The sequence below is a fragment of the Colossoma macropomum genome, unplaced genomic scaffold (genome assembly GCF_904425465.1).
Source record: "Colossoma macropomum unplaced genomic scaffold, Colossoma_macropomum, whole genome shotgun sequence".
Taxonomy (NCBI): Eukaryota; Metazoa; Chordata; class Actinopteri; order Characiformes; family Serrasalmidae; genus Colossoma; species Colossoma macropomum.
The window spans coordinates 35,354,584-35,367,924 of record NW_023494789.1 but is presented as its reverse complement, the minus strand read 5'-3'; the positions used below and the strand labels follow the sequence as shown (position 1 = coordinate 35,367,924).

At 37.9% G+C, this 13,341-nt stretch overlaps 1 protein-coding gene and 1 long non-coding RNA gene across 4 annotated transcripts in view; one reads left to right on the top strand and one right to left on the bottom strand.

Moving 5' to 3' along the window:
- The first annotated feature begins 2 nt into the window (after positions 1-2).
- Positions 3-13,341, top strand: part of LOC118808445 — a 58,381-nt gene continuing 45,042 nt past the window's right edge. Inside the window, exon 1 of the long non-coding RNA XR_005007278.1 lies at positions 3-280. This is a non-coding gene — a long non-coding RNA (uncharacterized LOC118808445). The remainder of the gene's footprint in view (positions 281-13,341) is intronic.
- Positions 1,165-13,341, bottom strand: part of LOC118808443 (immunoglobulin-like and fibronectin type III domain-containing protein 1) — a 35,305-nt gene continuing 23,128 nt past the window's right edge. For 2 of the 3 annotated variants that reach the window (XM_036571122.1, XM_036571123.1), the window contains 14 exons: positions 9,201-9,470; positions 8,754-9,152; positions 7,252-7,376; positions 6,927-7,071; positions 6,532-6,825; positions 6,138-6,434; positions 5,823-6,002; positions 5,576-5,704; positions 5,063-5,371; positions 4,814-4,899; positions 4,270-4,462; positions 3,294-3,590; positions 2,471-2,797; positions 1,165-1,768 (listed from right to left, as the gene is read on the bottom strand). In XM_036571122.1, the coding sequence (XP_036427015.1) occupies positions 1,764-1,768; positions 2,471-2,797; positions 3,294-3,590; positions 4,270-4,462; positions 4,814-4,899; positions 5,063-5,371; positions 5,576-5,704; positions 5,823-6,002; positions 6,138-6,434; positions 6,532-6,825; positions 6,927-7,071; positions 7,252-7,376; positions 8,754-9,152; positions 9,201-9,470 (3,056 nt within the window). In that variant the 3' untranslated portion in view covers positions 1,165-1,763. The remainder of the gene's footprint in view (positions 1,769-2,470; positions 2,798-3,293; positions 3,591-4,269; positions 4,463-4,813; positions 4,900-5,062; positions 5,372-5,575; positions 5,705-5,822; positions 6,003-6,137; positions 6,435-6,531; positions 6,826-6,926; positions 7,072-7,251; positions 7,377-8,753; positions 9,153-9,200; positions 9,471-13,341) is intronic. The other variant, XM_036571124.1, reaches the window with a different exon arrangement.

Here is a 13,341-nt window from a genome sequence, read left to right as displayed (position 1 = left end):
TGACCTCCCTCATGCGGTGAGGATCCTCTTGCGGTGAGGGTCAGAAAGAGATGGGCTTACTTCCAAGTGCGGGTCAAAGTCAAAAGTGTGAAGGGGACCTGAGACTCCTCCCTCAAGACTGCGGTTTAGGCTGTAGAATTCTACAGAGAGGGGCTATAAGCTATAAGCCCTCCAAATCCCACCACTGGCTTTCCACAAGCAGAACCTTCAGCAGTGCACAGAGGACCAGGAGCTGGCTAGAGCCCCTGCTTAGGAAAACTGCTGGTGGAGTGGTGAAGAGGTAAGTGTGTGCGGCTTTAGAGGCTGCAAAGAAATGCCTACCTGAACGTGTTAGAAAAATGAAAGTAATTAGAATCAATAATAGAAAGCGAAGGGGGAGGGGTGGCATCATTTTTTAAAACTTGTTATTGTGCATGACAGATTGGTTTCCTCATAAAGGCTTTGAGAAAGTAGGTTCTTTTTGATCATTTGAAAGTACAGAATGGAAAAGTCATTAATTATGTTCTGACTGATCTGTTCTAATTTGCTGCCTTAAAGGAGACCTGTTCAATTTGTCATTTCTTTGTTGATGGACTTAACTAGAATGTGTTGCTACCTGCTGATTTCTTGAGTGCAGTCTTTCTATACATTAAACCCCAAAAAAAAAAAAGCCACCACCAAAACTGACCAGGGGGCTGCCTTTGGTGCAGATGAGTTTTTCACTTAGATGTCTATGGGCATCATCATCATCCATATATGGAGCAGAGGAAGCAGAGAGAGGACAGTGTAACTCATACTGCTTTAGTGACACTGAAGTCTGTTTAATGCCAGAGCGCATACTTAGCTGACGTTACACAGACTGATCATTGAGTTGTGCTATTTGACTCCAAGGTAGTGATAGTGAGAGAATCTGACCAAAAATAACGAGGACGGAATGTTTTAGTGTTTGGGGCCTGAAGGACAGAATGATATTTGAAACACAGATGATATTTTTGTTGGTTTCTTTCTCTTTTTTCATTTCATTAAACATGTATTCATCTAATACAGACCTTATATTATAATAGTCACAATACTCGTTTCTGGTTCTGGTGCTGGCAGAGAACAGCAAGATGGTAAATCTGTCCTATGCTTGTTCATGCAGTTGCATCACTACCTCATTATAAAATGAATAACTCAGCCATTTCATCAAGTCCAGCACTTTATTTACACCAGTTTTCTTATCATGATATAACACAGGAATATCTGCTATTCCAAGTCAAATCCTCTCCATGTTGCTTTCTTTATTTTTATTATTCTTCTTCTTTTCTGTATAAGCAAGCATTAATGAATTAGTGCATAATTATTTAAAATCGAAGGAAAAGGCAAAAACAGCTAGTTAGGAGATCAAAAAAATCTTTTTTTGTGTAACTTTTGATTGATGTAATTAAGTAAGTCCTTTGCGATGCAAATCATCAAGAGACAAACACACTGCCCAATAAAACAAATTCTTCAGAAAAAGGATTAATAATAAAAAGAGAAATTTAGGAGAATCAAAGGAAAAACAAAAAGCAAATGTCGTATAGATGAAATGTCTGTGTTATATTGATGTTCTCTAATTAAACAATCCCCATAATATACTGTGAAATATGATATTTGTAACACAACAAATGTTAAATATCATATAACATGATGAAATCTTTGTTTATAAAATGTACACAAAAGGTTACTTCTACAGAGAACTTGAAATCAGCTGAATGAATGAGTTGTTAGAGGTAATCCATCTTGTCTTTGTCCAGGCATGGCTTTTATTCTGAAACAAATAAATGAAAAATTAATTAATTTAAAAAAACTGTATGGTTACAGCATTATTACTTTAATTAGATTTACAAATGCATTAAAATGAATAAATTGATATGATTCTTGGCATAAATTTGCACCAGCACAAGTGAGAACATGAAATTAAACATATTGCCACCTTTTTTAAGTTCAAGTTGTAAAAGATGCAGTTAAGGTGTTTTAGTGCTACTTTACATATAATTAAAAACGTCCGTAAAACATCCTGTACCTGGTAGAATAACCAAATAAGCAGACATAACTAAAACTGTTTCAAAGGCTTTCCTCCTCATTTTTCCTTTTTTATTTTCAGCAGTTGTTCTGTGTGCCATGGTTTTTATTTATGTACACATATATACGCACAATCATATGCAAAAGTTTGAATACTCCCAGTCAAATGACATATTTTTTAATGTTCTATAGAAAAAAATAAAAATGGTGTTTAGCAAATTTTAGAGCACATTTTCTTTTCTATTTTTTCTAAACAGTAAACGTGCATTACATTGTGCCGAAGTATGTTCATTGTAAGGGATAGTGTAGTTGTTTTCCTTTAGAAAATCAACATAACATTAATTTATCTGCTCACACGTTTGCATACAACGGTATGTATATGTGTATGTATAAAAGCTGTGTGATTCTGTCTCTTGTGTAGAGAAAAAAAGAGGCTTGAACGTCTCACCTCTGACCGTGAGTTTGGTGGAGCACTCTGCTCTTCCTAATTGATTCTCAGCTACGACTTTGTACTCTCCCGTGTCCTTGGGCCCCACCCTCAGGATGAGCATGGAACAGACACCACATGTGTTGGTGATGTGGTAGTTGGTGTTGGTGTTGAGGCTGACGTTGTTGCGGTACCAGGTGACGTGGGGTGTGGGTTCGCCCCTTACAGCACAGCTCATGTAGCACTCATAGCCGTCAGGAGCTGTGTGTAGCTTCAAGGGGACCAGGAACTTAGGAGGCCTCTCGAGGTTGCAGGTTTTAGATTCAGGTAAGACCAGCGTGAATTTCTCTGCAAGAAATAAATGTAGGACTGAAACACTGAGCCATCATACAGACACAACTCCCTTAGGTGACATTAGTTATTGTCCTCAACTGACTAAACAATATGTGAAGCAAAGATTAAACAATCAAATTCATTTACAAGTAGGCATGATAGTGTATCTTAATGCCTAGTTTGAGTCTGACCTCAGGTGGGGCAGGCAGATAAAGTTCACTATTGAGCTTAAATGGCTCTGGAGCAGAGCAGTGTTAGGCTACCACATTGGGACATATAAGATGCACCCTCTAGTGGAAGGAGTAGTGTAGTATAAGAAAGCTTAATGGAGATCTGTGGACCTGGCTCTTTAACAGTATTCCTCAAATGTAGTAAATCATTGCCGGTGCAGATTAAAGACTCAGTATACTCTGAAATGGGCCTTATTACTGCCTTAGCTACAATTGAGAATAGACATTCATTCAATTTAGGAGGGATTCAAATATGTCTGTAACAGACAGACTTTACAAACCTTTCTTCTCATGTATGAGCCACTTCGGCGACTCTGAGGGGGCAGACTGTCCCATGTCATTTTTGGCGTAAACACGAAACTGGTACTCTCTGCCTGGCATGATATTACAGACTGTGAACTTATTGTTAAAGATGTGGTCGGCCACCGTGTGCCAGGTCCTCTTGCTGGAGTCCCTCTTCATCACCATGTAGTGGAGACGGTCGTCTCGTTTCTCATCCGGTGAAGCCGTCCAGGAAACTGTCACAGTGCGTGGTACATTCTCATCCAATTCCAAAGGGCCTGGAGGCTTGGGCTCGTCTATGGAAACAGACGTACAAAGCATGTTCTTATATGTAAAGACTTATTTGTACAGTGTATGGCAAAGTGAAATTACCAGCAGCTACTCTGGCTAGTTCATATTGGAGTTACTATATAAAAATACAGTGTGAAGCATGTTGTAAAGGTTCTTTACAGTAATATACAGGCAGTAGTAACTAAGCACATTATTTATAGCCTTTTATCTTGGCTAAAATTGTGTTCTTGGCTTTACAATCGCCATATATCATTAGAATAAATGCAAATGGACATAAAAACACTAAAAAGTAACTTATTTTTCTTACTCGAGATCTCATGAGCTAGTTTACTTCTGGATTTTACCTCAAAGCTCCCAGCCATTGCATGGATTTGTTAAATTCCATCACCCGCACACTCGATTTAACTAAATAACGGATTGATTAGCTAAACCAGGATGATTGGATGATACCTACAGGTAATACCTGGCTTCCACAAGTAGAGGTTTGGAAATTTGGAAATTTCTCAGGTGCCTAAAACTTTTGCACAGTACTGTATGCTAAAGTGATGTATAATAGTATCATCAATATAAAGAGTGTTTCTGTTGGACCATTTGTCATGAAATATTCACACAATATAAAGATGAGGTGATGTTTAAATGGTATGGCCTTAATGATATAACACTGAAATTCAGCCCTGAGTCTACCTGTGACTCTGATCTCAGTACTAAAGGTCTCCTGGCCCACAACATTCTTGACTATGATGGTGTAGATTCCACTGTCAGATCGGTCTGCAGATGGGATCAGGATTTGAGAGCCTCCTTCAGCATTGCTAATGGTGACACGTTTGGAGACAGGAACTCCGTCCTTAAGCCAAATGACCTCAGGCCAGGGAGAAGCCTGAAAATGGCATAAGAAAACGTTCTTTTCATGTGGTCATTAAGAACAGTGTAGACCACATTTCACATTACATTTGCTAATATTGACTTAACTTCTTTAGAATGTCTTTTTTACTCAATCTGTGATAGTTTATCCTCACAGTACATCTCTGAATGGAACCAGATGTCCTTAATTTAACAAGACAGAAGCAACCTTACCACATTTTTCTAGACTTCTTTAACTATCACCATTCTTACAGTGTAATGTATATACTGTGAAGAAATCTATATCTAAATACTGTCATTAATCAAGTAAATAATGAACAATTGAGTCGTGTTCTGACATTATATGAAACAGCAAATCTGTGCGTACCACAAAGTTAACGTTGAATCGTGTTGAATTTCCAGCTCTGACTACCATGAAGCTCTTCATCTTGGAATCTGTAAATCTTGGTCTCACTACGAGAGAAGAGAGAGGCACATTTTTAACAAAAGTGCAGTAATTGCATTAAACTTTTGTTATAGTTATATATTAGTTATGTTTGACATAATAAATGATGGAGAAATCATCATCCTGTATCTCTACAATCTTAAAAGAAATTACGTTCATCCACTAGCTTACCAGGGGGAGGCATAGCCAGAACGTAGTTATTCAGCTCCTGAGGTTCTCCGTCCCCACCTTCATTAAAAGCCAGCACTCTCACCCAGTACATTGCCATAGACTTCATTCCCTTCACAGTGTAGAAGGTCATAATAATGGCATTATTATTGCAGCGATCCCATTCTGTGCTTTCTGCAGGTCTGATTTCAACAAAATATCCCTTGGCTTCATCCTGTACTCCCTCTTCTTCTTTTGGTTTAGTCCAAGAAAGGGATAAAGTGGTGTATGTGGAATCTGTCACTTTCAGGTCAATGACTTTACCAGGAGGTTCTAGTGGGGGGAATGGTAATGATATAATTTATGTTGACATGACCATTCTATTACAACAAAATCAGGGTAAGGGGAATGGAGCAATGTGCAGTGCTCAAACAAAAAAAATGGAATGGCTTTCTAGAGCAAAGATAAAATGAATACTACACTACACACAGCTTTTCATCCTTTTGTCATTACTGAGCAGTAAACAGCTTGGCTTACTTTTTGGATCTCTGGCAAACACAAACTCTGATGGTGTACTTGGTTCACCAGCTCCAGATATGTTGATAGCAGACACACGGAATTCATACTCCATGCCTTCAACAACATCTCTGCACTCATATTTCTTGGCTGTAAATGACAAGGATTTATTACATACTATTAATTATTAAAAATGAATTGCAGTGTCTGAAAACGTTAATATTAGTTAATATCTAAATAGAATAACTCAGCAAAGAAAACTACTAACTTCTGATAGGTTCCTCTGGTGGATTAACAAGTCCCCATAAGTTGCTACCCTTCTTGCGCTTCTCTAGGTTGTAGCCCAGAAGGTTTGTACCCCCAGTGCTGGTGGGAGGGACCCATGACAGCGTGATGCAGTCCTTGAAAGCGCTAATCACTTTAGGAGCAGAGGGTGGGCCCGGATATGCTGGAAAAAGCACAAAAATATCATAAAGTTTCTTATATTTCTGATAGTTCTAAGATGCATTGAAAAAAATCAGGGAATCTATGATTTATTGACTGTGCCTTAAGTACCACAGTGTACTGTAAATAAGAATCTCACCTCTAGTGCCAGCTTGGACATCTTCTGTCTCATACATATCGCTAATGCCCTCCGGGGTCTCAGCTCTGATGCGGTAGCAGTACCTTTTACCGTGATCCACATCACTGTCTTTGTAATGAGCCTCACCGGGAATAAGTCCAAGCTTCTTCCAAGTATTGCGTCCAACTTGATTGCGTTCAAGGATGTAATGAGCAATTGGACATCCACCATCATCTTTTGGTGGACGCCATTTGATCTCAATGCAGTTTGAAGAGGCTTCAACTATTTCCAGAGGTCCAAGGGGTGGGGTAGGTTTATCTGTTGGATATCAGATCTAAATATTAAATCGAGTGTGGAAAAGAACATTGGTAACTGGAGAATTATAGCTGTAAATTTTTAATTTTTAGATGCTTACCCAGCACAACTAGATTAGTAATGGCTTCAACAGTGCCAAACTCATTCTTAATTTTGACCTTAATTTCCCCTGAGTCTTTGCGTTGTAGTTTGTTTAGACGTAGACAGCTGTGGCCTTCATCAGTTACAATCTTGCAGTTTGCATCTGGTGTAAGTTCTTCACCTTCTTTGTACCACTGTACTTTCGTAGGCTCACAGCCGATATATGAGATTTTGAAAGAAGCTCTTTGATTATTTTTGATCACTGTTGGTGCGGCAAATGCCTCAATTTCCTTTGGATTAAATCTTGGTGGATCTAAGGAAACAAAACCATTTTAGAGAACAGAGAATAATGTGAAACTATAAAAAGCAAACATATTTTTTATGCATATTACCAGGAAAATGGTCTATGCCAACCTTCAACAGCGATCACAGCTTCGGTTTTACGCCCATCAGCTTCAAATTTGTATTTTCCAGCAAATTCCTCTGTCACTTTGTGGATTTTAAGTTTATGAGTAGCACCATCTTTGCTGATGGTCATACCCTCAGTGGAACCTGTGATCTAGAAGAGAAAAAATATGTATAAAAACAGTTCACACTTTTTACAGAAACTTTTCTGAGAGCAATTACTTTCATATGACAAAGCAAGGCATAATTTTCTCATTGATGTTTTTTTTTTTTGCTTTCCTCAAAACACCTTTGGGGGATTTTAGATATTAAGTCAAGAAGAGTCGTACTGTACCTCTTTTCCGTCTCTGTACCAGACCCCCTTACAGTCTGCACTGCTAAGTTTGCAGACCAACTCAGCTGCCTCTCCCACAATAGCCTTGCAATCTTCCAGGCCAGCAGAAAAGTGTACACCAGGATCTGCAATTAATTTAGGTTCATTTTAATTATTTGTACTCTGAAGAAAGAGTTTATCTCAATTGAAGGTACAATGATCTTTTAGTGTGGTTTGCCTAGGTCAGTGATTCCCAAACCAGGTCCTCAAAGCCCACAAGATGGTCTTTATTTTTTCTTCATTCCAATGTGTGGACTGTTTGGGGTTCTGAGCACCAGGTTAGGAACAACTGGGCCAGGGTATGCATTTCTACTATGAGTGATAGCACTTACCTGAGATCTAGAAGGTCTGTTAGGCTAGATATTTTACATTTTGTCACAAATGCCATGTATTTTAATGATTAAAATACATGTTTAAATGTAAAATATGTGGTTAACCATTTGTTAAACTAATTGTAATATTTTGCAAACTGTAACATTCACTGACAGATGTCTGTCATCTCTGTGTTTCTGGACCCTCATCTTGCAGGATCACTTTTTAATGGACAGTCTGTTTTTTTCCCGCTGTATGATCATCAGGCCAGTTCATTCCTCATGGCAAGATATGTGTTTTCAGAGGTTCTTCTGATTATTTAGGATGCGCTTTCCTCCTTAATTCTCTTACAAAATGTTTTCATCTGAGTGCATCAGTCTCCTAAAGGAAAGATTCAGTGCTCTTGCTTGCAGTCTTCAGTCTTATCGCAGAAATCAGGAGTCTCCTAGATGTGCCTTCATCCTGTCCAGTTCCTTTAGGTTCTTGTTTAATGGAAGTTATTTTTGCATTTTTATTTTTTTTTTCTACTAAGTGATTAGCTCATTACTTGAGGCAAGTGTAGTAAAGACAAGACAAACACACTGAACTCACGAACATTGTGCACATCAACACAATTTTTTCCACAACAAACATTTGTCACAAATCAGATTCTGAAATCTTATTATCAAAATAATCAGAGTTTGGCCATCTAATTTTTATAAAATGATCAGTTTCTGAAAGGAATGTTTCAGTTGTTGGGGCTTGCATCTTATAGTAATAATGAAAGAGCTGATTTTTTTTAATTGGCCAGATGTTATGCCCAGTGGTCTAAATAAAAAAGAAAAATTGGAGGAACAACTAGATTCACTTTAATATGTCCTATAAATTCTATTAAAAATAAAAATACTGATTCAACATTCAAAAAAATGACATACAAGTCTACAAATTCATGGACAAGCTAGTTTAGTAAAGGCTGTGCTGTTGGTTAAACAAGGCTTTATGGATGATGTAATGAAGGGTCAGTAATGTAACAGATCAAATGTAACAGCCCAACACTGGCTCACATTGTTATTCCAGAACCCTCAAAGCAGTGGTAAAGCCATTCTTGTGCCAAATGACTTAGTCAAATATTGCATCCATGCATGTTTGTCGCAACCTCTACCATGTCTTACCAATGACTGTCTCTGGAAGTACGGGGGCTTGTCTTGTGCGGCCTGAATGCTTGCCAGCTCCAGCTGACTCAACCAATGTGCCCTCAGTTCCCTCAGACACAGGGGTAGCCCCCTCACTGCCTTCGGGCTTGGCATCAGAAGGCTTCTCTTGCAAGTTATCACCTGGGTTACCTCCTGGATTACCATCTGGATTATCTCCTGGATTGTCTCCTGGGTTACCGTGTGGGTTGCCTCCTGGTTTGCCATGTGGATTTCCTCCCGGGTTGCCGTGTGGATTACCTCCTGGGTTGCTGTGTGGATTGCCTCCCGGGTTGCCATGTGGGTTGCCTCCTGGGTTACCATGTGGATTGCCTCCTGGGTTACCGTGTGGATTGCCTCCTGGGTTACCGTGTGGATTGCCTCCTGGGTTACCGTGTGGATTGCCTACCAGTTTGCCATGTGGGTTGCCTCCCGGGTTGCCATGTGGGTTGCCTCCTGGGTTACCATGTGGGTTGCCTCCTGGGTTACCGTGTGGATTGCCTCCCGGGTTGCTGTGTGGGTTGCCTGCTGGGTTGCCGTGTGGATTGCCTCCTGGTTTGCCATGTGGATTGTCTCCTGGGTTACCGTGTGGGTTACTGCCTGGGTTACCATGTGGGTTGCCTCCTGGCGTACCTCCTGGATTACCATGTGGGTTCCCATGGGGGTTACCATGTGGGTTCCCATGTGGGTTACCTCCACCTTTAATTTTTTTTTTTAACCAATTGGTGATACAAATTTAGAAGATTGACGTCGCAGAGAAGATCATTAAGGGCATTTGACTTACATCAAGGACAGTAAAAACAAATAACATTAAAGAGAGAAGTGACAGAATAACAATGACAGGATTGTAGACAAACACTGCACTTTCAGAGATACAAGATATACTAATTCATAGCCAGTAAATTTACTGTCTTAATTTACTTGTGAAGATAAAAATTGTAATAGGAAGCACAAAAGCAGTATCTCATGTATCTCAAGAATGTTCATGCATTTTAATTGGATATTTGCTACTAATACATCAACTCTTACAACTAATTAAGGCATTTCTAACACAAATTAATTAGTTAAATTAGATGACAGATGTTTAACGTAGATAACTAAGTAGAAATGTATCTCCTGTATAGATAAATGACAATAAGACACAAAAACACAAACATATGAGACACATACATGTACACACATAACACACAATGGTGCAGGACACACAATAAATGGTACACAAATACATTTTGCGCATGATAAAAATTAGGAAGCTGATGGATGGCGTTAATAGTAAGTGAAATAGACACTGTATTGTACTATGTGGTTGTATTATTTTTTTTAAGATGGATAATACATGTGCATTATCACCTCAGCTACTGTTAGGAATTAATCATTATAACACAGTTTAAATGTTTTTTTTTCAAACAAGTTTCATGAGCGCAACTTGTTAAGAAAACCTCAACTAATAAGCATGCTTGAACAACAGAAATTACGTTAAAATATTCATCCAAGGATCTAGTTGGCAGTACTGTTAGAGTGCTAAAATATTACGTCTAAGTTAATGTTCAGGCTAGATGCGAGAATGCCTTCAGTTTGTCCTGTTTGCCCAGTTTTTTCAACTTGGGCCACTTTACGTAGATTACATTACATTACATTAGCAAATTGTTGGCTTCAGTTCACTCTTCCTTGATTAAGTTAATGTTCAAGCTAAATTCTTACCAGTCACAATGTTTGATACCAGTGGTCTTTGCCTCATGCGAGAATGCCCCTGTCCTTTTTACCCAGCTTTTTCAATTCAGACTTTACATAGATTTGATTCTCCTGCCTTAATGCTATAAATGGTTAATCAGTTCTGTTAGATTTTTTTTTTTATCTGATTCTCAGCTTAATTTAACTTATTAAATTTAGTTAACTTAGATAATACTAATTTTATAACATTCACTCAAGCATTTTACCTTAAAGAATTCATATTGGTGTCAGTTCTGTCCTATTTGATTACATTTCAGCTCATGTTCGGTCTAAACTCTTACCAATCACAGCATCTGGCACCAGTGGGCCTTGCCTCACGCGAGAATGCCCCTCACTCTGTCCTGTTTGCCCAGTTTGTTCAACTCAAGCAGCTTCACATAGATTTGATTCTACTACTGTAAATATTGGTATAAATGGGAAATCAGTTGGTCCTTATTATCTGTTTTATCAATTTAATGATTAACTCTTGAAATGGCCAGGCCAGCTGATGGGTACGAACTTTTGTTGCACCCTTTTATTACCTAAGAATAACTTTTGTTTAAGTTTGCATTGTACTCCGTATATTTACTGAAAATTAAGCCTTAGAATGTAAGAAACCTGATTTTGAGTTGTTAATAAGTATGCTTGAACAACAGAAATTTTTTTTTTCTTAAAATTAATAACTTTGTGACATTCACTCAAGGATCTGGTTGGTAATTATGTTAATATACTACAATATTACATTAGAGAATTAATGTTGGCTTCATTTCACTCACATTTATTTATTTAAGTAAATGTTCAGATCAAAATCTTACCAATCAGGCAATCAACCTTGCCTTACACGAACATGCAGCTCAGTCTGTCCTGTTTGCCCAGTTTGTTCAACTCGGGCCGCTTCGCAATTTGATTCTCCTACCATAAGTATTGGCATAAATAGGGAATCAGTTTGTTCTTATTCTTTGTCTGATCTTTGCACCTTAGCAATTAATAAACAGGCTTGAAAAACAGGGTTTTTTTTTCTTCAATTCCAATTTATAACATTCACTCAAGTCTCTAGTTGGCAATACTGTTAAAATGTTAAAATATTAGGTTAAAGAATTAACGTTGGTTTCAGTTCAATCCCATTTAATTTTGTCTAAGTTAATGTTTAGTCCAACATCTCACCAATCACAGCGTCTGGCACCAGTGGGCTTTGCCTCTCACAAACACGCCCCTCAGTCTGTCCTATCTGCCCAGTTTGTTCTACTTGGGCAGCTTCACATAAATGTGATTCTGCTAAGTTTGGGGAAAAATAGTAAATCGGTTTTCCTTAATATCTGTTTTATCAACTTAACAATTGACTCTTTAAATGCCCAGGCCTGCTGATGCATTCAAACTTTTGTCACACACTTTTATTACCTAAGAATAACCAGTTTGCATTGTTTTCCATGTAGTTACGGAAAATTAATCCTTAGAAAATAAGAAGGCTGTGATTTTGAGTGGTTAATAAGCACAGAAATGACATTTTTCTTTAAATTAATAACAACTTTGTAACGTTCACTCAAGGATCTAGTTGGTAATTATGTTAATATACTACAATATTACATTAGAGAATTAATGTTGGTTTCATTTCACTCTCATTTATTTATTTAAGTAAATGTTCAGACCAAACTCTTACCAGTCACAGTGTCTGGTACCAGTGGGCCTTGCTTCACACGAGCATGGCCCTCAGTCTGTCCTGTTTGCCCAGTTTTTTCAACTTGGGCCGCTTCACGATTTGATTCTCCTACCATAAGTATTGGTATAAATAGTAAATCAGTTCATTCTTATCTGTCTGATAAGCAACTTAGCAATTAAGAAACATGCTTGAAAAACAGAGAGTGATTTTTTTTGTTCAATTCCAGTTTTATAACATTCACTAAAGTCTCTAGTTGGCAATACTGTTAAAATGCTAAAATATTTGGTTTAAAAAATTATGTTGGTTTCAATTCAATCCTATTTAATTTTGTCTAAGTTAATGTTTAGTCCAAAATCTCACCAGTCACAGGGTCTGGCACCAGTGGGCCTTGCCTCACGCAAACATGCCCCTCAGTCTGTCCTCTCTGCCCAGTTTGTTCTACTTGGGCAGCTTCACATAGATTTGATTCTACCACTGTAAGTTCATCCTTATTATCTGTTTTATCAGTTTAACACTTCTCTCTTTAAATGGCCGGGCCTGCTGATGGGTCCAAACCTTCGTCATTCTTTTTTATTACCCAACAGTAACTCAGCCAGTTTGCATCGTACTTCATGTAGTTGCCAAAATTAAAGCCTTAGAATGAAAGAAGCCTGTGATTTTGAGTGGTTAATAATAATAAGCATGTTTGAACAACAGAAAATGTCATTTCTCTTTAATTTAATAACGATTTTGTAACATCACTCAAGATTCAAGGATCTAGTTGGCAATTATGTTAATATACTACATTATATTAGGCTACAATATTACATTAGAGAATTAATGTTGGCTTCATTTCACTCACATTTATTTAAGTCTAAGTTATTGTTCAGATCAAACTCTTACCAATCAGAGTGTCTGGTACCAGTGGACCTTGCTTCATGCGAACATGCCCCTCAGTCTGTTCTGTTTGCCCAGTTTTTTCAACTCGGGCCACTTCATGATTTGATTCTCCTACCATAAGTATTGGTATAAATAGTAAATCAGTTTGTTCTTATTCTCCGTCTGATAAGCAACTTAGCAAGTATTAAACATGCCTGAAAAACAGTATTTTTTATTTCAATTTTATGACATCCACTCAAGTATGTAGTTGGCAATGCTGTTAAAATGCTAACATATTAGGTTAAAGAATTTGTGTTGGTTTCAGTTAAATCCTATTTAATTTTG